General features: G+C 38.6%; 1 protein-coding gene across 1 annotated transcript; it reads right to left on the reverse strand.

Annotated features, from left to right (window-relative positions):
• Positions 1-1,820: 1,820 nt before the first annotated feature.
• Positions 1,821-23,355, reverse strand: ZRSR2 (zinc finger CCCH-type, RNA binding motif and serine/arginine rich 2). The gene is made up of 11 exons (XM_087829380.1): positions 23,285-23,355; positions 22,823-22,902; positions 19,283-19,361; positions 16,397-16,505; positions 16,106-16,192; positions 13,280-13,318; positions 12,559-12,677; positions 8,255-8,468; positions 5,402-5,457; positions 4,534-4,643; positions 1,821-2,410 (listed from the first exon to the last, which is right to left on the reverse strand). Exons 1-11 carry the CDS (start codon positions 23,323-23,325, stop codon positions 1,842-1,844), a joined length of 1,503 nt encoding a protein of 500 aa, XP_087685506.1. The 5' UTR covers positions 23,326-23,355; the 3' UTR covers positions 1,821-1,841.
• Positions 23,356-25,595: the final 2,240 nt, after the last annotated feature.

Here is a 25,595-nt window from a genome sequence, read left to right on the forward strand (position 1 = left end):
TCTCCCTTCCATGCCACACTACCTATCGACACTGGGAAGTCACCAACACCTCATAATAACCTGGAGCACAAGCTGGTGTTTACCCTCCAAGACATTCCCTCTGTGCTCTACAGGACGGGGCAGGCTGAGTACTGCCTTTAGTTGTGTTTAACTTGGCTGCATTTAGGAAAATACTGAAAAATACTGAATTCAGTGATGATGATTTGGCATTCGTGAACCCTCTGGATAATTACAGAATTGTATTAGATGTATTCTGGACCACATACTTCCTTTTATAGACTACAGATTAAAGGACTCATTTTCAACGGCTATCACTCAGAAATACCAAACTTGAAGAATTTTCTATTCCTAATTCTGTCAACTTCACTATTTTGTGTATTCTTACGTCCTTATTTCCAAATCTCAAGGTGCCAAAGACCAGATACTCTTGAAATTCAAGATCCCAAGTATGTCAATAGAAAGGAGGTTACTAAGAAAATTAAAAATTTATGAGGACGCGTGAGAGCATTTTTTTATGATCTGAAATCTAGTAACAATATTTTACCTTAAGCTTTTTTTTTTTTTTTTTTTAAATATATCTTTATTGATTTCAGAGAAAGGAAAGCAGAGGGGCAGAGACAGAGACAGAAACATCAACGATGAGAGAGTCATTGATCGAGCCCGCAACCCGGGCCTGTGCCCTGACTGGGAATCGAACCCCAATCGCCTGGATCCCAGATTGATGCTCAACCGCTGAGCCACGCCCGGCCGGGTGTACCTTAAGCTTTTTAAATAGAATGTTCTCTAACCACTCTCTCTCTTTTTTTTTTTTTAACCAGAATTGCTTAATACTAGGCATATTCAGTAGCAGGGACCCGTTTTCCTGAAAATGACAAAAATTTACCTTTATATAGAGAGCTCTTCAATACACTATTAAAAAAGATGAACACCCTAATGGAAAACCTCTAGCTGAGGAGGGAATGCAAATATGGGGTAGGAGGGAAGCAAAAAAAATTGACTACCCTTTAGTATTTTAAAACTGAAGAAGTCAATTTTAAAGTAAAACAAGCTGTTCAGCTTTTGCACGTAGAAAAATCCAATAGATTATTAATAAAGGGCAAATGACCAAATTTAATGGCTATTAAATACAGAAAAAGTGTTTCACTTAGCCAGTGTGTACAGAAACAAACAATTAAACACATAAAATTTACCAAATTGGTGAAAAGTAATGTGGGGTGTGGGAATAGCAAAATTTATTATTGATAATTTATGTAGTTTTTCTGGAGGGCAATTTGGAAATGCTTCAGTATTTATATCTCTTGATGTAATTTATCCTAAGGAAATGATCAGTAAGGAAATCCACCACAGGATTGTTTGTTTATTGCACAGGATGCTTTAATAGTGTAAGAGTTAAAAGAACTTAAAATCCAAGAAGGATATGGTTGAATAAATTAAGAGATCCACACTATGCAGTAAGTAAAAATAACATTAAGAATAGGACTTGAGAAAATATGACAATATTTGGTGTGAGAAAAAGCATATTCAACTGCAGCCTTCTATGATCTTTGTGTAAAAAATGTGCACATACCCGTAAGAAGAGAAAAAAAGACTAAAGTAATGTTCCAGTATTAACTGGTTAGCTTTCAGGGTTAGGATTACAAGTAATATTCATGTTATTTATACATTTAGGTTTTCTAAAAGAAGCGCATAAATTATCAGAGAATAAGAGTATTTTAAAATAGAGTTCCAGATGACATAAGGTTCTGTCAGACTTGCTAATTCATTTAAGCTCAGAGCCCTCTATCCAAGTATGGAGCAACCATAATAAATAACATATACAATTGTTTAAAAACAAAGTCAGTTTATTTGGATTTGGGACTATGAATAGTTCTGTCTCTACTACCTGACTTCCTCCCACCTCGACTCCGAGACCTAGAGGGGCTTGGGCTCCGGCTCCGGCTCCGGCTCCGGCTCCGGCTCCTGCTCCTGCTCCGGCTCCGGCTCCTGCTCCTGCTCCTGCTCCGGCTCCTGCTCCGGTGGCTCCGGCTCTGGCTGCCCCGGCTGCCCCGGCCCCGGCTTCGGTCCCTTTTTCTTTCTCTGCTTCGTGAGCGGTGCCTGTCACGACTTCTTGCTGTGTGTCTGTGAGATTTCTTATCCCTGTGGCTACTTCTCCTTTTCCTCTCCGCTTCTCCATTCCTCTTATAGAAACGGGCCAGACTGGGGCTTCTCCTCCTCCTGGGCCTGCCGTAGTACTCCTCATGGTGGCCCATCCTCTCTCTCCTCTCCGAGTTCTTACCAAAGGAAGAGCCAGACCGATCTGGAGACAGGTAGATGTCCCTATTAGCTTCCCAAAATTCATTGTTGGGATTTCTGAACACATGAAGAAAGTTGCAGTGTTTTCCTCTTGGGCATTGCTGTATTTCATATAAACCTGCAGTGGCACAGTGAGGAAATTCCATTTATTGGTGGCACTTTACCCTTAGAAAGTACATTTCTCATGTTGGATGTGACAGATCTATTTTCCTTTTTGTATTATTTAAAAGGGGTTTACAATGGTGGGAAAAGGGGGACATCTGTAATACTTTCAACAATAAAGATAAGTTTTAAAAATGTGGGGAGGGGCTTACATAAATTGATGTCACAATTTTGTTCCCCAGAATTTCAAATATATTTGAGTGCTCTAACAAATGGCACTGAAATGTAACAAAGCAGAAGTCTTAACTAGCCAGGATATCCCGTTTCTCTACTGGATTACCATGTGGAGTGCAACAGACACAAGTGGTGACTACAATTTTTCCTAGGGTTTCACCATCCCACTCACTGACAATGTAGATCCCCAGTTAACACTTTAAAATGATTACAGTAAACACTGGCCTAATGTTTTTAAATTTACCAAGTGTTTTTAACATGGAAGATTCTTGTCAAAGGTGATATCTATTTGAACACCTCAGAAATCTTTTGGGGGTTTTCAAACTTTTTTTAAAAGCAGTAAATTTCCCAAATATGTAAGAGTTAAAAGTTAAATACTTCCATACCACACATTATATACAAAAAGAAAGTCAAAATGGATCAGAGTCCTAAATGTAAGACATGAAACTATGAAGCAAACATACAAGTAAAATCTTTATGATGTGGGGCTAAGCAATGGATTGTTAGATATGACAGCAAAAGTACAAGTAAAAAAAGAAAATAATAGATAAATGGGATTTCATCAAAATTAAAAACTTTTGTGCTGCAAAGGATACCAGCGAAGTGAAAAGACAACCCACATAATGGGATAAAATATTTGCAAATCATAGATCTGATAAGAGACTTGTCCATAGAATAAATCATGAACTCTCAGAATTCAATAGTAAAGAGACACAATCTAATTAAAAATAGGCAAAGGATCTGAATAGACATCTGTCCAAAGAAGATAGACAAGGACACGGAAAAATGATCAACATCATTAGTCAATAGGGAAAAAATCCAAGCTGTTATTTTGAAACATGTCCCCCACCCCACACACACATACAAGTGAAATAGTCTTCTGCTTTAGGGGAGTCAAAGACACCCTCAGAGGCACCACACTGACACCATACTGGAGTGCCAGGAACTGACAGCAGTAACCACCTTTACAAGAAAACAGTTCCATTTCTTTCAGCCCCCAAGCCTTTAAACTTAAGGTGTAATGGTTGTTCTGGTTTTCCAAAGCAAGGGATTCCAAAATCTTTTCCCCCCTCTTCAATAAATGGTTTTTAAGTGACAGCATCCATTAAGACCAGGTTGCCAAAGATTCAGACCTTATAAATTATAGATTTTTAAATAAGAGATGTTAAACAAGCAAGTGTAAAGCAAAGCAAAGGGTCAGGGATGTGCTCTCCTAAGGCACAAATAGCTCCATCCCATTGCTTCTGGGTACCTTAGCAATACAGTTCGGCTAAGCCCATCCGATAGAAATCAAAAAAGAATGACGCCATCAAAATTGGTGGCTACTCAGAGGACTGACTCATTTCCTGATTCGGGGCCACTGTTGATGAGTCAGTCTGACTGAATGCGCCCTCACCACATCCCACAGCTAGAACCAAAGTACTGATCAAAAGCATGTATTTCAAGTAAGGCAGGGAATGTTATAGGTAATGTTTTAGGTGGCAAAGATGACCAAAGATTTGTTAGGGATAAAGATGGGGGGAAACAACATAGCTCAAGTGAGGGGAGCCATGAATAGCAAACACCTCTAAAACCTCAATAAGGAAAGGTGGCTTCCCATGGATACAACTTCTCAGGCTTCCTAAAGTGTCAGACACACAGAACCCAGGACTGAGGACGAGAAGATCCAATTCTAGCCCAACTCTGTCACCAGTGCATTGTGACCTCAATTATGTCATGCACAAGGAGATGCACAAGGTCTGTTACAGATCTAAAATGTAATGTTCTTTGTACAATGATCTTGGCTTATCTACTGCGTGAGGTAAAAGCTATGCTTCAGCCCATTAAAATATATTTTTTTTTTCACTAAGAATGTCCTTTTATATAACAGAACAGCTGTGGAAAAATCATCATGTTGTATTTTACCACAAATTGCCATTTTCCACCGGGTCACTGGGCAGAATTCGCATTGAAGCTGTCGTCCTGCATACCATCGTCCGTTAAACAGAGCAAGGGCTGCTTGGCATTCTTCTTCCCTTTAAATCACAAATTAAAGGACACACTTTACAGTAATGCTCTAATATGTAGATTAATCCTGTTGTTAATGAACCCTTTTATTAGTTGATTGTAGGACCACCAACCTTACTGCTTTTGTACTACTAAGAGAGTACTCATTAGAACATTCCAGCTCCTGAAGCTCACAATTTATTCAGGAATCCCTTTTACTAACCCTCTGAGAGGTTCTGATGCATGGAAATTGCCTTGAGTCAAAGCTTCTTAAACCAAAAGATGGGACCATTAAAAATGCAGAAGTGTTTTCCATTATCAGAGCCCATTGTTTCTCAGCTAAGATTGCTGTTCTTATTACAATGGTTAATTTAACCCATTAGCCATGGCGGCGGCCCAGGCAAACAGCAAAATGAGCAGAAATGATACACTAACTGCACACTGAGATTACTTGGGGCTTCAATTCCTGGCTTTTTCAATTTATACTTTACTATTCTCTATTCTAGTTATCCCTTTCAGTTTGTATGTTAATTATTAAAATTATATATGTAAGAAATAACTATATTACAAAACATTCAAAACTATGTACTTATACAGAGAATGAAATCCAAATGTATTATTTTCAAATCCTTTCTATATTTCTATATCAGCTCTTAATGTTTACATTTTTAAAAATATCATGCATATGAAAGCTGTATTATTCAGTGGAAAGAACCCCAGACATCACCATAATCACAACACTATACTGTGACAAAACATGAAGACATTTTATGTTTAGAATACTTACGATTGGTACTGAACATACACATTGCCCCTCAGATGAGGTTCCAAGTTGCAGCTGACCTAAGGAGAAATGAAGAATTCTATCATTTAAAAAAACCACCAAAGAAAAGAAGCTCTTCAGTCATCAAACGTACTTTGTTTAGTTCAACACTACCAAAAGTAGTTATCAATAAGAAGAGTCCAAAATCGAAGCACTACCCTACTCTCATGTCTATTTAAGGTATACTTCAGCACATAGTGGTGTTGCAGGCCCCAATTATCTGGTCCCTGTTCATCCAGATCATTTATTCTCCCATAGATAGGAAATGTTTCACATATACAACAGAAATACTGAGAAAAGAAATCAGCCCATCTATACACCACCCAGATTTAACACTAACATTTTCCTTTTTGACTGAGAATGTTTAAATATGTAAAACATTAAAAACCCGGTTGAAGCCCTTCCATCCATTCTCCCTCCTCCATTACATACATGAACACTATCCTTCACATTCCAAACATAAATACACACACACAAATATCCATAGCCACATATACACACACAAGCACATACACATAAAATATATATGTTACATATAGACATACACAGAAATGTATGTCTATTATGTATATATAGCTATACACATATTTATGTATACATATGCAAAGAAACATGTATATATGATAATGTATAGCATTGCTTTGTACATACTGAAATTTTATATAAATAGTATTTATTCCATGTTCTTTTTTCAAGATGTAATCCAATAAACTTTAGGGCTCATTTTAACTACTGTATACTTGACATATCAAATTATCAAATTAATTTGTCCACTCCTCTAATGACAGATATCCAAGGTGCTTCCAATTTTTCATCAACAAACAGTGCAGCAGCCAGCATTCTGGAACACTGCATGTCTGTGGGTGTATGGATTTCTACAGTGTGCATGACCACAAGTAGTGTACAGATTTGTAGGTTTACAACCTCACTAGGTACTGACTACTGCCCTGTGAAGTGGTTTTACTAATTCACACATCCTCAACTACTCTTGGTATTAACAGAGTTTATAATTTTTTACCTGATAGGTGTGAATAATCTCTCATTTTAATATGCACCGTTCCTATTACTAGTTAGGATGAACATTTGATCATTTGCCTTCAAAAGTGACATACCTAATTTGGTTATTTTATTTTTTTATTTGGTTTTATATAATGGCATAAAAAGGTTCTCAAATATTCATAGTAATGTTTAGCTTTTATTTTCAAAATAAATGTTTAATTTTATAAATTTGTTCCAGAGTATTTTTATTAGAGCACCCAAAAAGAGGTAGGATCTGTTCGGGAGGCCACACCAGCTGCACCAGGAACCCTAGACATCACTTAAGCCAGTGGTTCCCAAAGACCCATTATTAATTTTCCACGATAAATTTGAAGTTTTGGAAATTTTTCTACTAAAAATTTACTAAACAAACAGCTTTCCATTTATAACTGCCAATGTGATCAGCATGAGCTTAGCTGATAGAATTCTAAACAAAAGAAAAAACATACACTATGGTTAGTAGGTGGCCAGTTGCAGGTAACGGTGTGATTTCCACTAAGTGGTCTGGAGTTTGGAAAGTGGCTCCACCACTAACTTCACGGAGCAGTATAATGTAGGGAACCTAGGAGGGAAACCACTAATGTTGTCCAATCCCTTCACTTTCAGGATAAGGAAAGGGCATGGAGAAGTAAGGTGACATGTTCCAGAATGCAGGCCTAGTCAAACCGCACTAATGCGGCCGCACGTTGTGTGTGGACAGGCACTTCTACTTTAGTGTTTATTGGTTGTGCTGAGAAGTAGTATGAAGACAGAAAGGCATACACAACAGAAATAAAAGGCAAAGGGAAAAGAAATTAAAAAATTTTAATCTTGAAATTGGTAGGAAGAAGTATAGCTTTGAATTTCATGAGTGCTGCTGGTTAGCAGTTGCTCTATTCTTGGCTGTTCCAACTGTCATTTCCAATGAGTAGAAAAAAAACAGCTTTACTCCTATCTTCTCCCAAATTATGGGACATTTTCCCTGCCCTAACATAAGAGAATCATTCAGGATTGGATCTGATCAAATCACAAAGTAGGAGGCTTCACTGTGGTAGACTCAACAACTAGGTCCCGTAAGCAGTGGCTATTATATCTGACTTTACTCTTGCCTTAAAGAACAGGTTAGAATAATTCTGTGCAATCTGAATGCCTTTTTCATCCCATATGCTGCACCACAAACCGTGACTTTGGGAATACTATGTTCCGTATTGAAATTATCCAATGAATAAAAACAATGTAACAAAAAAATATCAAGATCTACATTCTAGTAGTTCCAGAAGAAAGAACATGTACCTGGGGTGGCACTGTCAACACAATGAACAATGTAACTTACAACAAACTTCCTAAGTGGAGTAAGTTGAGTGGTGTTACACTGTAGCTCTAGGTGACCCACTACCCACGGGGAGAAAGGGAGGGAGGGAGGGTGTTCTCTATTATAAGTGGTCTTTAACTGAATGCTAGGATGGCTGTCTATAGGGACTTTGTGCAGATAATTCACCAGTTGGAAGAGTTAGATCACAAAGGTACTAAAGAGATGAAAGAGTCTTTCTCATCTAGTCCCTGGCACCCAGGAACTTTCATGACTTTCATGCTAGTACATGAGTTCATGTAGTACCTCTACTGAGGGAAGGAAGTAACATTCACCGAGTGCCTGGGTGGCAGACCCAGGCCAGGCACTGTATCATCGCACATGCCCCTACCCAGGCAGAAAGCCTGTATCCTAGTTCTGTTGTCCCACTGGTTACTTCAGTGGGAAGTGACCCAATCCTCTCCTCCTTCCTGCGTACTGTGCATGCCCACCTTGAACTGGATCACCTTCCCCACGTTCTTGAACTCGGGGAGCACGTCCTCGTAAAAGTCCAGGAACTGCTGGTAAGTCTCCTCTTCGCTGTACTCCAGGCTGGCGTCGGGGTCATAGTCATCCCTTCTGCACTGCTCCATTCCAAACGTTGTAAACATGCTTCTAATAAGAAGAGTGGGACTTGATGTTGGGAAATTGTGTTTACGTGAACACCTGTATATAAAAGAAAAGTTAAAATTGAGTAGTCCAATAGTTAGAAATTACACTTAAAGAGCTTGAATTAAATTTGGAGACAGAGACTCAAGTAACTTGGCTGTTTTGACTTAATTGTAAAATAATAAAACTCATTCAGACATCAAATTTCAACACTTACAAAAACTGTTCTAAGACTCACTAATATATTGACATTAAAATGTAAAGTTGGAAATTATTTCCAAGTTCATTTGCCATTCAGATACCCTGTGTGGACTTAGGAGGAAGGTGAGAACAATACAACCCTGGTTCTATACAATCTCAACTAACCCCATGCTTACAGAATAGGGTAATCTAAGAGTTGTCAGCTAAGGAGTATTGCAATCTCATACATGTACAGCATTTCATAGTTTTCATGGCATTTTTTACATTTTTTTCCTCTGATCCTTGCAACCTGTTAGGACATTTGGGGCTAGTATTTCCCTGTACTTTGCAAAGAAGGAAGCTGAGACCTAGAGAAGCACACTTAACCAAGTTGCATGGTTGGTAGGTCAGAGAGGATCCAAAAGATCTGAGTTAACCCACAGTCTACTACAGTCTGTTCATTATATAGTATGGTAAATGTAATTAATTTTTATTTCATTGAAGGAGGCTAACCATTATGAAGAACAATTTTCTTTTCATTTTGTAAACTGGACCAGCCCATAGCTGAGCAATTTTTTAAGGATCTTTTATATGAGTTTATTTTCTTTCTTCTCCTAAAATAAAATCGGGGGTGGGGGCAATGTAGTTCAAGATTCCAAATCATAAAAATTTTCCTGATTAGGACAAAATTTTTAGGAAAAAAATCCCCAGAACTTAGGGGGGGAAAAAGTTGAAGAACTACACACATGTTGGAAAAAATAATGGCCCTAAAATGACTGTTTAGCTCATACTCGCTTTCCATGTGAGATACTGCACACAGAATGCCCCGCACACACTGTGCCCAGCTCAGAAATGTGCAATCAGTGTTCATTAATGTGAAATTTCCTTTTTTCTAAAGGATCCTCCTAGATTATTCAGTTAGGGACCTTGTGATGAGATCCATCTTCCCAAGTACAGCTACCGACAGAACAGAGAGCAAGGATTCAACCTGGCTGGCAGTGTTAGCAGTGAATCAGAATTGTACAAGTATGAAGCACATACAGAATTAAACAAGAAACCAATTTAACAAGGTTGACATCCTGCTCATGGGCTTACTGCATCTGAATGAACTTGGCCCTAGTTCATTCAGATGCAGGGTGTCAAATGAGCATTTGAGTCCTGGAACAGAGCCAAAGTCCCCATCTAGGGAAAATGTCCCCTTGGCCTGAAGATAAGTCATACAATCCGAGTATGGTCTATCTCCACAGGCCCTACAGCTCCTACCGAAGTCAGCTGAGACAAAAGGGATTTGGGAAGGCAGTCTAACGCTGTGGTACCAAGCCTGTGTGATTCTAAGAATCACCTGGGGAAAACTGAGATTTCTTAGGTCCTGCTCCAGACCATCTGTTCAGACCTCGAAGAGAGAGGATCCATCTTTTCAAAGTAACTCCCCACCTGTTCCTGAAGGTCAGCCATGTTTAAGAACCCCTTGTTTACGACATACTATTTAGCCATTATTTGGATACTTGAGTCAAGTAAGACCGGCACAAAATCACATACTGAAACATGACCTTACCCTAAGGACAGCCAATAAACGGTGTGGGTCTCCAAATGCACCCTTGGGTAAAGCTAACTGACTGTGCCTCTTTTTCTCTTTTCAAGGGAACACTCCAGGTATCCACTACCATTGTCCTCATATATATATATATATATATATATTGCAGCTAAACTGTAGTAATTTATTGAAGGTCTCCGTAAGAAATATTCTTGTGAAAATTACGTATGCAACTGTTAACAAAACACCTATCAAAGTTATTATTCCCCTTCCTATTCAATGTCTTTATATAATATTTCATGGGAGAAACATTTAGAATCCAATACCATGAAAATTTCTGTCTTTCCAGAGATACTGCTCGTTATCTGCCTAGGATGTATTCAAATCCAGGGCCAAATGTACTGCACATTCACAATCCACTTTCTCCTGCTTTCTTTGATTTCGATTTATTTTATTAAACTTAGTGCAGGAGATTGTGAGCTTTCTTTAAATTGCTTCTGGAAATGGTGAGGTATAAATAACTACTCCAATAACTAAGCTTTATTTTTCATCAGTAATATGTTATTTTACGAGGAAAGAAATAACCCCCGCTCAAAGCTCTGACTCTAAAAAATATCAACTCTAGAAAGGTTCTAGAATTGAACTCTACTAATTACAAAAACAAAACCAAAGAAATGCTTAGGCTATGGAAGTGTTCGTCTGATGATGTGACAAACCTCAACAGAAAGGAACAGTTGTGAGATCCAGAGCAAGTCCCTATGGCTCCCTGTAAAAGGGGCACAGTGTTTTAGTCTGAAGGGATGGTGCTGGATTTTGTAACTGCCAATTTCTTAGAATTGGATTTCACAACTCATCATTTGAACAATGAAAATATCCAACTCGCTCTCCTACTTTTTAAAAATAGTTGTGATGGTGAAATTTCATGTGCCTATCAAAATATTAAGAAATGTTCACAAACTAATCTGACTACTGTCAGTACTTCCTTGAAATGACTCTCTGGGGTGAGTTTTGAAAGCCTAACAAGCCATTCCCCTTTCCGCAAATAAGCACTGTCAACTGATTTCTTGAAATCATTTAGGACATCTCCCCTTCTGTCTTATGCCCAACAGAAGGAGAATCCAGAATCAGATGACCAGAAGTCTTAAAATTCAAGGAAATGTTAGAAATATATCATCAGTGAGGAATCCTGCAGCTGGAAGACTTTAAATGCAATCTGGTTCAACTATCCACACAAATATGAACTCATATTGAGTCTCAATTATCTTTCAAAGGTAATTCACTGTACATTTTTCCTTTGGTGGGGGGGGGTGTTTTATATCAACACTACTATTTCTTGATGAGACTGAACACACATTTGGAAAATACTTGTAAAGGTACAAAGGGAAATAGTTTCATTAGTTCCCAGTTCCTCAAGAGGAAACTTTCACTATTGACCAGATCCTGTGAATACTTTCAAAGATCTTCTGGGCAATATAATCCTACTATAAAATATAAAAGGAATTACACCCACTACATTAGGGACTCTCAATCCTGAGGCACATTAGAAACACCTGAGGACATTTCAAAACTAAGGCTGCCCAAGTGTCAAAAACTTTGATTTACTTCATATGAAATAGGACACAATTTTTTTACAGCTTTATAGGTGATTCTAATGTGCATCCAGGGTTGAGGACCACTGTTCTTAAAAATGTAAAATGGTATTACGGCTTAAATTTAAAAAGAAATAGAAGAGAAAGAGAGAAGGTTCCTATTTAATAAACTCATGGCATGGATAATTTTATGAATAAGATAAACACAAGAGACAACATATAGTTTCTTGTTGAATACATACGAAATTGCCTATTCATATCCCTTTCTGGAATAGGACACTAAGATATGATTAGATCTTTTCTTCTGTAGAATGCATAGTAATAATTAGATTTTGCCTCGAATGGACTCATTCACCACTATGAATTATTTACCAACTTTGAATTATTCATTCATAAACAGGCCAAATTATAAAAATCACCATTGCCTGGCATATAGTAGGTATAAATAAACATTAGCTAAATGAATGAAGATATCAACATTTAATTTTCCACATGAATGTCTTGTTTCAAAAACACTGATGCAAAAGAAGCAGGGAACAAGTGTCTCAGAGAGTAAGGGCAATGATAACAAAAACACTCAAGAGTGCTTGCCATTTTCCCAGCACTATTCTACCTGCTTTCCTGCATTCACTCATTCCAGCCTCACAACCCCCTTATAAGGGGGAAGGGGTGAGGGGTGGTGGGGGAAGCAGAGGACAGACAGCTGGGGAACTGGAGAAGCAGCAAGAACACAGCAGATGCCTGAATGCGAACACCTCAAGCTCAAACCCAAGTCACCCCCAAAAACAGAACTCAAAAACCTCATTTTCAGGCACTTAATTCTGACATGATAAAACAAATTTACCTATCTCCAAATCTGCAAGCTCCTGTTTTACTGTAGAATGGACAATTAGCTCGATCTTTCTCCATTATTCTTAAGTCCGTGGGTGGTTCTGGGTTTTGCCATGTGGCATTATTTTCCAACTGTTGAAAATAAATATGACTTTACTGGTGGTGTAAAAATTCATTAAGATTAAATGTTTAAAATGTATTAAAATATCTTGGTCAAAAATAAAGACGAATTCAATAATATACACACTTAAGTTGTAACATGCAATTGAGACTTTACAAATAATTGGGCTGAGACACAAGCTGTGTCCCTCTCTTGGCTCCCAGTCATTGCCCATTATAAGGCATCACTGCAGCGACTAAGAACAGTCACCAAGGTTTCCCCTTGTCCATACATTCTGAAAATGGTCGAAGGACTTCTTAGGAAACCTTCACTGAGAGAAATCAAGGTTACTCTGAAGTAGGTTAAATGGTCCATCGGGGGTAAGAGTGTGCGCTGTTTCTTATCTGTACATTAAGCACTATAAACAAGTATAGCACACAGGGATGATTCAATACCATTTGCTTTTGTTCATCGATAACTTTTGTGGTTCTTGTTGCATAAATCACAGAGTAGCAAAAGTGATCCCAGATATTTCAGACATGATTTAAAGAGCCAACTGCAAAATTAACATTGCTGGTAGTATTGTTTTTAAAGAAATCAGTCTCAAATTCTTAACAAAAGGTTTTGAAAATACCTCATTTTCAGCCCGCTCCCGCATCTTCTGCACAGCCTCCTACAAATGGTGCAAACATAGGACTAATGAAAACCTGGAAGTCAGGTAAGTCACATCTGGTTTCTCTGGTTAAGAATCTCGTGTGTAACAATTTTTAACAACCCACCCATACAAAAAGCTTCAGTTTCTAATTTGCTTTCTACAGCACAGACCTTCTGAAAAGATTTCAAAGTATATCATTGAGTTTTTATTCAAACAGGACATTTAATGGCTCAGATTGCAAAATACTGAAAATATCTTATAATAGTAACAGTCATATTTAGTATATTTGAGCATATATATCCCGTACTAGTTTTTAAGATGAGGTATTATGGGTATTATAAAACACAATGTTAGAAGAAACACCATAAACATTTAACAGATGCTAAAATATGAACAGTAGTAATTAGGATTGATGGAAAATCTCAAACTTTTTGATAAGGCAAAGGAAGTCCTGCAATATGCCAGTAGATTTGACCTCATTGGCATTTAAACATGTTTCTGAAATTATGGTCAACAGACTTCTCTTCCCTAGCCCCTTAATGTGTTACATAAACGGCTCGTCTGTCTAGCTGCCTGCTTTATAACTCTACCTGGTCACGTAAGGGTCCTCAGTAACTTAAATGCTCAAAATAAAACTCTACTTTTCCCCTACCTCTCACTCCTCTAAATGCTCCATTTCAGTTCAAACTAAAAACCTACAAGTGTATGATTTAAACTCCCCTCCCTTCCTTTCCCCTCCCTGTATATTCGGTCTACCAGCTAGAGCCCTGTTAACTCTGCCTCAACACACCCCATATCTATGTACTTCTCTGTATTAAGCACTGCCCTCATCCAAACCACCACCATGTCCTATCGAGAACAGCTGCCTTCCAACTGGTCAACGTATTTCCACTTTTGCCTCCTTGTTCACCGTTCCCACCCCCGCCCAACCTCCCTTCTTTATACAAAAGTTAGAATAACCTGTTAAAGGTAAAGATATAAATTAGATGAAGTCACTCCTTGCTTCAAAACCCTTCAATGGCTTCCCATTACTTTTCACATAAAATCCAAATTCTTCCTTCCAGTCCAGGAGGCCTTACACGATCTGATCCTGGCTCCCCCTCCTGACCTCCTCCCCTCCCGCTCTCTTCTTTGGTCTCTAGGATTAAGGCACACTGACCTTCTTTTGGCTCCATGCTCAGGCCTCTTCCCTCTGCCTGGACCCCCTTTCTCCCTGAGATCTCTACACTCAGGTGTCAGCTCACACATTTGCTCCTTGGAGAAGGAAGCTTGACCAGGCAATCTAAAGAAGTACTTCCGTACCCCAGTCACTCTACCACAAGACTGTTTTTCTTTATAGCACTGTTTTTCTTTATAGCACATGATCTTAAAATGAGCTTTTTTGCGTACTTATCATCCAGCTCTCCCCTCTAGAAAACTAATTCAGTGAGAGCAGAGACTCTCTTTTTTGATGCTTTATCTCCGTCCACTAGAGAAGTATCTAACACAGAGCAGAAACACAGATTGCATATCCCTTTACATATGCTTAGAATCTACTTCATTTATCCACTTCTCCTTCATGTCTCATCAAATTTCCTTTGAAACAAAAGCCTTAGCTTTTTGAAAAGAATCCTTAGCTTTTATCTAATGCCAGATAGACCTCAACTGAAGAACATCCTACTGCTAAAATGGGAATTGATTACTCTCTATTAAAAAATGACAGGTTCCAAACAATTGTCCTGCCCCTAAAAACCTAGTGTGGTCTTGCCTTATCTGGAAAGCAGTGCCCAAATAAGGGTGTCTAAAAAACTTGCACTGGAATTAACTGATAGCCTGAGACACAAAAAACAAAGGTCAAAGAGGCTGCTTCTACCCCATCACGACTAGGGTGCAAATAAATGCATTTTTCCCCATGATATAGTGATTAACTACCCAATTCAAACCCAGCAATATTACAGAAAAGATACATCCTGATGAATGACTCAAGGAAAGAGGAGCTGTGATATCTTTGAAATAAATACACTGTTAAGGAACAGCAACAAAATATACCAAATCAATCTTTAAGAAGAATCCTAAAGATACAGGAGATATGTACATATACCCTTATATATATATTTTTTTAATGAGCAACTGTGTGTTAACTGTGATTGTATTATAGCCCAAGTTGGAAAGGAAGTCAAGACTTAATAATAGAAAACTTTCCAAATTCCTCAATATTTGAATTCCTGATTTCTTTCAATCAACTATTGCTGATGTTATAAACAGTTAACTCTCTTATAAATTAAATAAATGTGGAAACTATACAAAATACTATTTTCTAAGTGAACCCATATACAGCAGAACCTCAGAAAAACACCATTTGCTCTAGAGTGGTACATAGTATAAAGCAGAGGCCCACTGCCTGTTTTTGTAAATAAAACAATAAAGTTTTATTGGAACACAGCCACAACCATTCATTTACAGATATCTATGGCTGCTTTCACAGCACACTGGCAAAGCTGGGTATTTGCAACAAAGACCATATGGACCATAAAGCCTAAAATGTTTTTGCTCTGGCCCTTTAGAGAAACAGTTTGCCAATCCCTAGTGTAATGGGTAAGATGGGTAGAGCTGAAGAAAAGCCTTAATTATAGTATCCACCACTGCACAGATGAAAAGAATTTGAGTACCAGAAGGAAACTATAGTAGTATTCTTTACTAAAAATAAACAAAAACCCAGAGCCCAAGCTCTCCTATGCCTATACCTTAGTCTTCAACCCCATCACTTGCCACAACTGCTCACTAAGAGGATACGCAGTGTGTTTGCCCTCCTGTAACAGGAATCACCTCTCTTTCTCTCTTCTCCTGTAGCTTCTGCTCCTCCTCTTCTTTCTCTTTTCTCTGCTGTTCTTCCCATTCTTCCTTTAACTTTCTCTTTACGAGGGGAAAAAAGAAGGAAAAGTAATATTTTTTCAGGCTCACTTTTTAAACCATTTAACATACAGGGCAAATAAATGAAAAACTTTTAACATTGGTAAAATGGATAATATCCATGTTTTTAAGTTCAAGATATATAATTCTTAATGAGTTTTGGTTAACCAATTAATTAGTCAACTGGTTATCTGATTAATACTGTACCTCCTGTTCTTCCTGTCGTTTTCTAGCTGCCTCTTCCTTTTCCTTCTTTATTCTGAATTCTTCTTGTGCCTTCTGCTCCCGCAGCAACCACTCCTCATGTAATTTTAGCCTATCAATGTGATAATGTAATCAAATAGAAGAAATGGTCATTAACCTACAAATACACACAAACACAATAGTAAAAATGACATGTTTGGGAGTGATTAAACTATCATGAAAGACATTTCTAGAAAGCAGTTAAATGGAAGCAAGAGGGTCATAAGACATGAGTAACAATCTTAGAAAAGCACAACATTTCAGCAACTATCTTCCTAGAGGGTTAACAGCTTAAAATCACTACTCCTACATTTCATATCTGTGACATCTCTTACATAAAACAATGACATTACAACTTTCCCTGTAGGTTGACCACAGTGATGTTTAGATGCCAATAAAGTAAGTAACAAGTTTCAAAGCCACATCTAGCTTTTCACATTCAGAAAATATTACCCTTCCTATTCTGTGAATTTTAAAAGTGGCAATTGCAGGATTGCAGCACTAGGGAAAACTGGCATCGTCTACCATAAACCTTTGGACTCCTACTCTATGCAGTTAAGAGACTCCTGTTGTTTGCCCCAAGCACTGAAACTGCTGAAAGAAGGGGGGGGGAGGGACCTACATCATAATCATGTCTTTAAAATGAAGAAAGCTACAGGTTTTAAGAAAAGATGACAAGGAGTTATAAAAATAAATTAGCAGGTGTCTAGTCTATTTTTAAAAATGACCAATTATAAAGAGTGATGCTATCTTCAAATGGTGTCTCGGACATCAAATAGCACAAGTTTCTAATTTAAAGATGGGTTATGTCTCAAAAATGTATTAGCCAATCAGGTGTTTAGAACCTAGATTGCACTTCCCCATGGAATCTAGAAACAGAAAATGAAATATAAGAAATTGTTCTATATCTCTTTAGTGACATTAGGAGTTAAATAAGGTTTTATGTCCAGCCTGGGGACCTAACCACAATTTCAAATACTCTATGGGGAAAATATATTCCATTTCCAACTGCAGATTCTAGGAACATGCCTTTTAGCCATGGTGGAGACTGGCATACTGCAAATGTTAAAAGTTATGCATGGATTTTTAACTGCGCAGGGAGGCGGTGCCCCAATCCTAATGGTGTTGAAGGAACAACTGTGTAACGTCATCATAACAGAAATCTATAATAAGAACCAGAGTTATCACAGCCCCTCCTATCTGCTAACACTATGTTAAGCACTATGCACTTACCACTTCATCTAATTGTTCTGATTCTATGAGGTAGGTACTAAGATTGACTTTATCTCCATAATTAAGGAAAGGAAGCTGAAGCTTAGAGAGATTAAGCAACTTAAACACAGCTAGTAAGTAGCAGGGCCAGGACTGGAATGCAGATCTGGCTGAATCCACTGAATATTCCCAATCACTATTATATATTTTTCTTTTTGGTATTTTGATCATTTTGCCTATTTATGTGCTTAGGTAGATAACAGGAATTAATTATAAGAAAAGAAGCATCATTTCCAGTGAACACACTAAATAGCTAGAGAGTGTCTATAAAGTTTTTTCTTCTTTTAAAAATTTTTTATCTTTTATTGTGGCAAAATATACCATAAAATTTACCATTTTAACTATTTTTAAGTGTACAAGTGAGTAGCAATGAGTACATTCACATTATTGTGGTTAACTTAAAACAAAACAAACAAAAAAACCTGCCCCCTGAAAAATACTGAGAGAGAAAAACAGAATATTTTTGTCATCTTGGGATGGGGAGGCCTTTTTAAGTCAGACACCAAGGCCAGATACAATGATAAAAGTTGACAGCATGAAAATCAAATTATGGTAATTAGTGCTATAAGCCAAGTTAGGACTGATGACAAATCTGAAAAAAATATACATAACAGATATGACAGATAAAGAATTAATATCCTTAATCAGGTAATAACACTGCTTACACAACAAACTTAAAAAATATATACCAAAAGAGAAAGATGCAAGACTTAAGCAAGCAATCTACAAATAGGTAATAAAATATATAAAAAGATACGCAACCCTACTAATTAAGAAATGTACATTTGAAACAATGAAATACAACTTTTGACTATAGGAGTTCATAAAATTGATAATACCTAGTGCAAGTGAAGGTATGGGGAGATGGGCACCTTGATTCACTGTTGGAGGGGCTGCAGACTGCAAACTGGGATGCCCTTCCTACCTGCCCATCTACATTGTATGTGTATTTATCCTTTGATCGCAACCATTTCATTTCCAGGCATTTTCCTAAGGAAATAATAGGACAATTACTAAGGATATATATGGTCACTGCAACTTTTATTTTAATCGTCACCGGAAGACATGTTTTTCATTGATTTCAGAGAGATAGGAAAGGGGAGGGAGGGGGAAGAAGAGAAAGGGAGAAACATCCATGTGAGAGAGAAACATCCATTGGTTGCTTCCATATGTGCCCCGACCGGGATCAAACCTGAAACCTAGGTATGTGCCCTGACCGGGAGTGGAACCCATGACCTTTAGGTATATGGGACAACTCTCCAACCAACTGAGCCAAACCGGCCAGGGCTCTTTCTTACATTTTTAACAGTGACTATCTTTGGGTGTGTTGAGTTCATTAAAGCCCTTTCACTTTTTACACTTCTCAATTATTTGGGTTGTGTGTTTTTGTTTCTAAAACATTTATGAATTAGTAAAAACAGTGAAAAATATTTCCATTTTAAAAAAATGACAACACCTAGTTTTAGCCTGTCAGGTATTTTATAAGACCTATTTTGGATAAGGTGTTATAAAGACCCATATTCATCAGTAAAGACATAATATTCAAATGAAATCACTGGCTTCACGAGAAGTGCTGACCTCTCTATCTCCAACAGCTTCTCTTCTTGTTGTTCAATCAAAGATTCCTCCTCTTCCTCCTGCTTCTTCTGTGAGAGTCCTGGGGGGATTGAAATGTTTTATTAAACTATCTGAGTACAACAAAACCTTAGTCAATAATTCAGGAAAAAATATAGATTCTTTAATCTTTATTTTTTATTTATTTATTTTAATCCTCATTCGAGGATACTTTTTCCATTGCTTTTCAGAGCATGGAAAGGAGGAAGAGAGGGAGGGAGAGGGGGAAGGAGAGGGAGAGGGAGGGGGAGAGGGAGAGGGAGGGGAGAGGGGGAGAGGTAGAGGGGGAGAGAGACATCGATGTGAGAGAGAAACATCGATTGGTTGCCTCCCACATGCGCCCGACCAGGGTCAGAGATTGAACCTGCAACTGAGGCACATGCCCTTGGCTGGAATCAAACCCAGGACCCTTCAGTTCATGGGCCAATGCTCTAACCACTGAGAAAAATTGGCTAGGGCAAGATTTTTAAAACTTTCTAATAATAAGGCTCCAACTGCCCAAATTTAGTACAATCTGAGCATCAAAAAGAATAATATTAGTTGTTGATAACACATTAAATTTAGAAAGTTAATAGATGGTTCCATACTGATACTCAAAAAGGTGGTGGGGGTATGGGAGAAAACATCCATTTTTGCAGAAGAATGGTGACTAAAAAAGACTTAATTTGAAAAGCCATCACTTTTGCAACCCCCCCTGTAAGAACTACTTTAGACAAAGATGCTAAAAACATTGGATGAAACCCTGCTGGGAAAAGGATATTTATTTACACCATCTCAAAATACTAGCCCATAAAAAAGTACTAATTACAAGGCGGAGACATTCTTTACAATGGAGCCATCTGATTGGCAACAATGACCACATATAGCATCACAAGGAGTGGAACCACCTGACATTATGTATGCAATACATAATGTATGCCTCAATGTATGCAATAAGAGGTATACAGCATCAGCTTTGTAGTAATTACGCATAAAGAGTGTAACCTGAAACTAATCAGAAGACAGACTACTCCAGATGCAGGGCTTTTCAAAATAATCAATCTTGGTTTGAAAAAGTTTAAATATGGCCTATATGTCATATCATTGAATTCTTATTCTTTTACTTGAGTGCAAGTGTAGTATTGCGGTCCTTATTCTTAGGAGATGCAGGCTGAACTATTTAGCGGTGAGCGGTCATGATACCTGCAACTGACATGCAAAGGGTTCAGGAAAAATGTGTGCGTATGTATCTAATGTTAACAATGGGCAAATCTGAAGGGTTCGTGTATGTTTATGGTAGTATTTTTTCAACTTTCTCTACACTGGCACACTTTTAAAATAAAAACATGGGAAAACAAATTTTAATATAATAAACACAATCCTTTTCTATTCGGAATTAAATTTGAGGGGAAAAATGAGGAAAACTAAAGCAATCTTAAGGAAATGTAACAGGAGATCTCAGGCGTAAAGGAAAAAGATTTTGTGTCTGTCACATATACTGAGTTTAGGTCTAACCAAAGGTTCACCTCATCCTAGATCATTTACTTTTCTTAAGCAAGTAAATTTTATTTTTTCTCAACACCTGAAATTTAAAAGAAAGTCGGTAAAAAAATTAGGTTAAGTTCTAACTCACATAGAATAATATCTAATAATTCAGATAATTAAATGAACTAATGTACATAAAGAGCCTCCAGACAACCTGGCACAGAGGCTATGACTGACTGACTTACAGAGGTATGTCCACAGACTAGACACTGCTTGGGCACAGCCAATATGCAAAAACATCTGTGGCCTGACTTAATCACCCATCATGCCTCAAACCAAGAGGTGATTGATTGCTGAGTTTTGGGTGTAGCATTTTCTCTACATAAGTGTATTCTTGCATACATTTCATCATACATGTAAAATGTATCTAATTGTATTATACAAGCAACTATGTATAGAATCATGCCAGTTTTACAACTTGCTGACAAGGCAGCTCATTTCAGGTGTTTTTTTTTAAGTAGAACTGAGTGCTAAAGAGGCTACCTGTCATTGAGAGGTTAACATTCCAGAAATTTCTATCAATCATTTGTCAACTCATTCTTATAGCAATTTTTTAGAACACCTCTATATTCTAGCCTTCTGGGTACTGTTTACCCAGCCAATGTGTGCTACAATGCACAGCCTCTCCACAAAGGCTCACTCTGAAAGCACTCCGCAAAGTCAAAGGAGGGGAAAAAATCAATGCAATACAAACAGTAGCTATAGGGTTTAAAATGGAAAGAAAAAATAAGAGGTTTTAAAAAAGTGTTAGAAGAAAACAGGTTAATGAACAAAGGTAGCTGAGAACTTTAAGGGGGTGGGGGATCACTAAGAGAATCAATAACTCCAGCCTACCCTCTTTTTCTTTTTATCCCTGATGCTTTATCGTGCCTCTAGTGGGGCAGTTTTGAATGAATAAAAAAAGGAGGTGGTAACAAAAGTTGCAGTTAAACACACTGCTCTTTCCATTCTAAATATTCCAAGCATTAAAATAATTACTAGGCAACTCCAATGGTAAATAAAACTTCTATGGCTATGTTTCTCAAGGCCCAAGAATCCTGGTTACTTGAGGCCATAGTCTGTGAACTTCAAGAATCGTCAGGATAAGTTAATAAGCATATTTTGGATAATCTGGATGGCAACCATTAGAGCCCAGTACTCCAGTGTAATTTCAGTGCTTCCATAAGCATTTATAACTACTATATAATTTTATAACTCAGTTAGTAGTACTAATTTCATTATATTAAACAGGCAGGTTTAATATGTAAGTGATTCTGTCATGTGAAGGCCAAATGACACCATGGCCAGTACAGATGAATGTTCCACAGTACTTTAACAGGAAAAAAACATGGTAAATAACCACAGGGCAACAGCATTAGTAGTAGTATTTCAAACTCCAATCAGTGCCATATTCATGTTGTGTCTGTCTCCCATCATCCATAACATCACATTAATGCAGATGTGGTTTTTACTGGATGTGTAATTTCACTTCGTTTTGTAACTTGTATATATATTGTTTTATAGTTAAGTAAAAGTTTCATAACTAGTTTTATGCTTATATATTTCAATAATGTATTAATAATAACTTGAGTCAACAAAGGGTCTCTTATGTTACTCAAGTTTGTGAGACATTTGCAAAATGTCTAAAATTCTCAACTCCTGCTGGTTTTGCAAAGAAAAAGATTCACCGAATACTTCGTACATGCAAGCGCTGCGCTAGCTGCTGCAACTCATGACGCGTGCATCTGTAATATTGCGCAGTCCACAGGTACTTACACATAATCAGTGAATGACGACTCGCCAAGACCTCCCCCCCTCTGCAGTGCCGCAGGTAGCACTGTTTCCCACAGGGGTCTAACATGACTTGACCTAGGAGGCAGTAGCCACGGCGATTCTTACCAGACACAGTTCTTGGCATCCTTCTGACACTGTGGCAGTTAGGGCGGGAGTGGGGAAAGCAATTTCATTCATACACACAAAACGGGATAAGACGCCGGTTACCTGAGTCTCTCAATCGAGCGAGTTCCTGCCGACGTTTCTTTCGTTTCTCCTTCTTCAGGGCAGCCCTGTACTTTTTGTGGCTGGAAAAGGGAGACAAGCACAGTCTGGCGTCAGTGGGGCTCCCCTCTCCTCCCCGCCCGATGACAGGAAATTGCTCGGGTGCTCGGGAGTGAAATCCTGCTCCCCGTGTTTTGATTACAGAACGTGCACTGGCCATCCCTCGCCCTTGCACGCCCGCACCGCAGGTATCCCCCACCCCGCCACCTGTTCCCCTCCTCGTCTCCCTGAGCCCACGGGTGTCCGTGACAGTTCGGATCGCGCCCTCCCGAGCGGCCGCGGGGGCTCACTTGCTTGAACTAGCTCCGCTTTCCTTCCTGCTTGCACATGCCCCACCCCCCCGGCCCAGGATCGGCCCGCTCCGTCCCCTCTTCCGGCCAGCTTACCTGCCTCAGTCCAACTTACCTCAGTTTGTCCGGAAGCATCACCGCCTGGGGCGCCGCCATGTTGTCAGCGCCACCACGCCCACAAGGGCCTGCCGGGAAAGGTGGGCTCGGGACGCAGCGCGCAGGCGCCTACAGAACCACGTGCCCTCGGGCTCTCGGAAGGCGGGACGAGCTTCTGCCCGGGCGGACCCAAGACAGAAAACGGGAGGTTTCCGTAGGTGGCTTGTCTTCCAAAACCCTGCACAAATAACTGTCTCCTTCTCAGAAATCCCTACCTCGCCCTCCAGGTATTCCTTCCTTCCTGCCACCCTCTAGCCCACAGTGGCAGGGCTCGCGGGCAGGAGGTTAAAGACCCCCTTCTCCCTCTGCCCTGCTCATCCACCCGCAGCAGCTCGCTCGGCCTCCCAGTCGGCCTCCCCCTGGCCCCGCCTCCCTCCGCGATCCCACCTATCAGCGCCTCCGACGAAGCTCCAGTCTCTCCCCCTCCACGCACCTGCCAGCTCGAGGTGAGCTTAACTGAGCTATCCAATTACTAAACCGCCCCGGCTTCCCTAGTTCCTCCTCGGAATCATTCAACAGAAGCCCAAACTCTACAGGAAGCCTGTCCCTACTCCCCCTTACAGAGACACTCGGAGTAACACGCCTCCAAGTTGATCTTGTCCAGCTCAGTGCATCAGTAACTAGATACATGCTGTGGAGCTGGATGGACTACGAAACTCAAGCCTTGGCTCTCTGATCTTCAGTAAATTCCTTAATGTCTAGTCCTCAGTTTTCTCATCTGTAAAAATCGAGATAGTAACAATAGTTTCCAAAGATATGCTACATGTTGGCATACTGCCTGGCAACAGTTCCTGTTCCCGACAAACTTGTTGCTATATCACCATCCGTGTGAAAACTATCCGACCCCCTCAGGAGTGGGTTAGTATTTGCCCTGCCTGCGCTCCCAGCATAGGTATTTCACCTTTCATAACATCACACTACATTGCACTTTGTTGCTTTCACAAGTCTGCTTCTTGCACTTAAACTCCTTGAAGGTAGGGAACTTGGAAGTTATATTCCCAAACTACAGAACGCCCTGAGTGACGCAGAATGTAGCTATGCAAATCAGCATTTTGCTATTTCCTGTGACCAGGACTTGTGCTGAGAATTACTGCCATTCTGAAAGAGCACTGTTTGGGTTGCTGTAACATTTCTTATAAATTGCACCAGATAATAACAATAAGAATGTCTTCTAGGAAGATACTCCTAATTTAAAAAGCTAATTCCATTTCTAAACTATAGTTACCATCATTTAAATTGATAAGAATTAATTTTATCATTTAATAAGATAAAAATGTTATGTAAAAATTAATGCAAAGATACATTCTGCTATGATATTCCAATAAATAAAACAGAGTTATCTTTATTCTGCAATATAACATATATTTCCTATTTTTCTTGATGCCTGAATACATCTACTTATTTTCAAGTATGTATATTTCAGTTTATCCCCCTTCTATAGGAAAATGCCTAAATTTTTATTTTAAATTGTCAGTAGAAAATAGCTGATTATCTAAAAAAGAAAATATTTTACTTATATAAATGATGTAGTAATGTTATTACTAAATATGAGTCTTAGTTATTATAAAGTGACGAAAGGATAATCCATAAATGTATTTTTTGTTACTGCAAACATAAAAGGACAGCAAGGAAAAAAAATGTCTACTCTCTGAATGCCAGGTTTGGACTCTTTCAATTAGTTTTTTTTCTTGCTCTAGTAGAACAGTGGTATTAAGAGTCACTCAATGGTCAAAGCAGAAATCCTCAGGAAGAAAATTTTGTTTTTTATTTACTATTAATTTCAGTATTAGATTTATTCAAGGATATACAATGGGGTCTCATCTCTCCAACCCTCATTGCTATGCCAAGGGCCTATGTATATTCCAGATTACAGTTATAACTTAAAAGAGCAAGATAAAATACTTATGAATGCATATTAATATAAAAAATGCTGATTAAAAGTTTTCTTTGGAGGAGAGAACTATCTGGTGAACTTGATTCTTTTGTCTAGTGATTAGGTCAAAGCATCACAACTACTGGTGGTTTGAGAATGAATGGTGGCAGAGTTGATCTCCCCACTTAAAACCCAAACCAAAGTACTACCACTTCTGAAGACTGGTTGAATTAAAAAAACAAAACACAGGAATAAAAATGTACATATAATGACAATGTCTTAGTAAATTCTGGCTGCCATAACAATGTACCAGAGACTGAGTGGCTTATAAATAACCAAAATTTATTTCTCACAATTCTAGAGGCCGGAAAGTCTAAGACCAAGGTGCCAGCAGATT

This window comes from Miniopterus natalensis, chromosome X (genome assembly GCF_054644295.1).
Source record: "Miniopterus natalensis isolate mMinNat1 chromosome X, mMinNat1.hap1, whole genome shotgun sequence".
Classification (NCBI taxonomy): domain Eukaryota; kingdom Metazoa; phylum Chordata; class Mammalia; order Chiroptera; family Miniopteridae; genus Miniopterus; species Miniopterus natalensis.

Bases quoted from the DNA above. Each gene is read 5' to 3' on its own strand.
- ZRSR2 (XM_087829380.1), bottom strand. From the start codon at position 23,325: ATGGCGGCGCCCCAGGCGGTGATGCTTCCGGACAAACTGAG. The intron at 16,506-19,282 runs GTCAGCACTTCT...TCACATTGATAG, and splicing joins AAGCTGTTGGAGATAGAGAG to GCTAAAATTACATGAGGAGT. The intron at 16,193-16,396 runs GTACAGTATTAA...CCCCTCGTAAAG, and splicing joins AACGACAGGAAGAACAGGAG to AGAAAGTTAAAGGAAGAATG.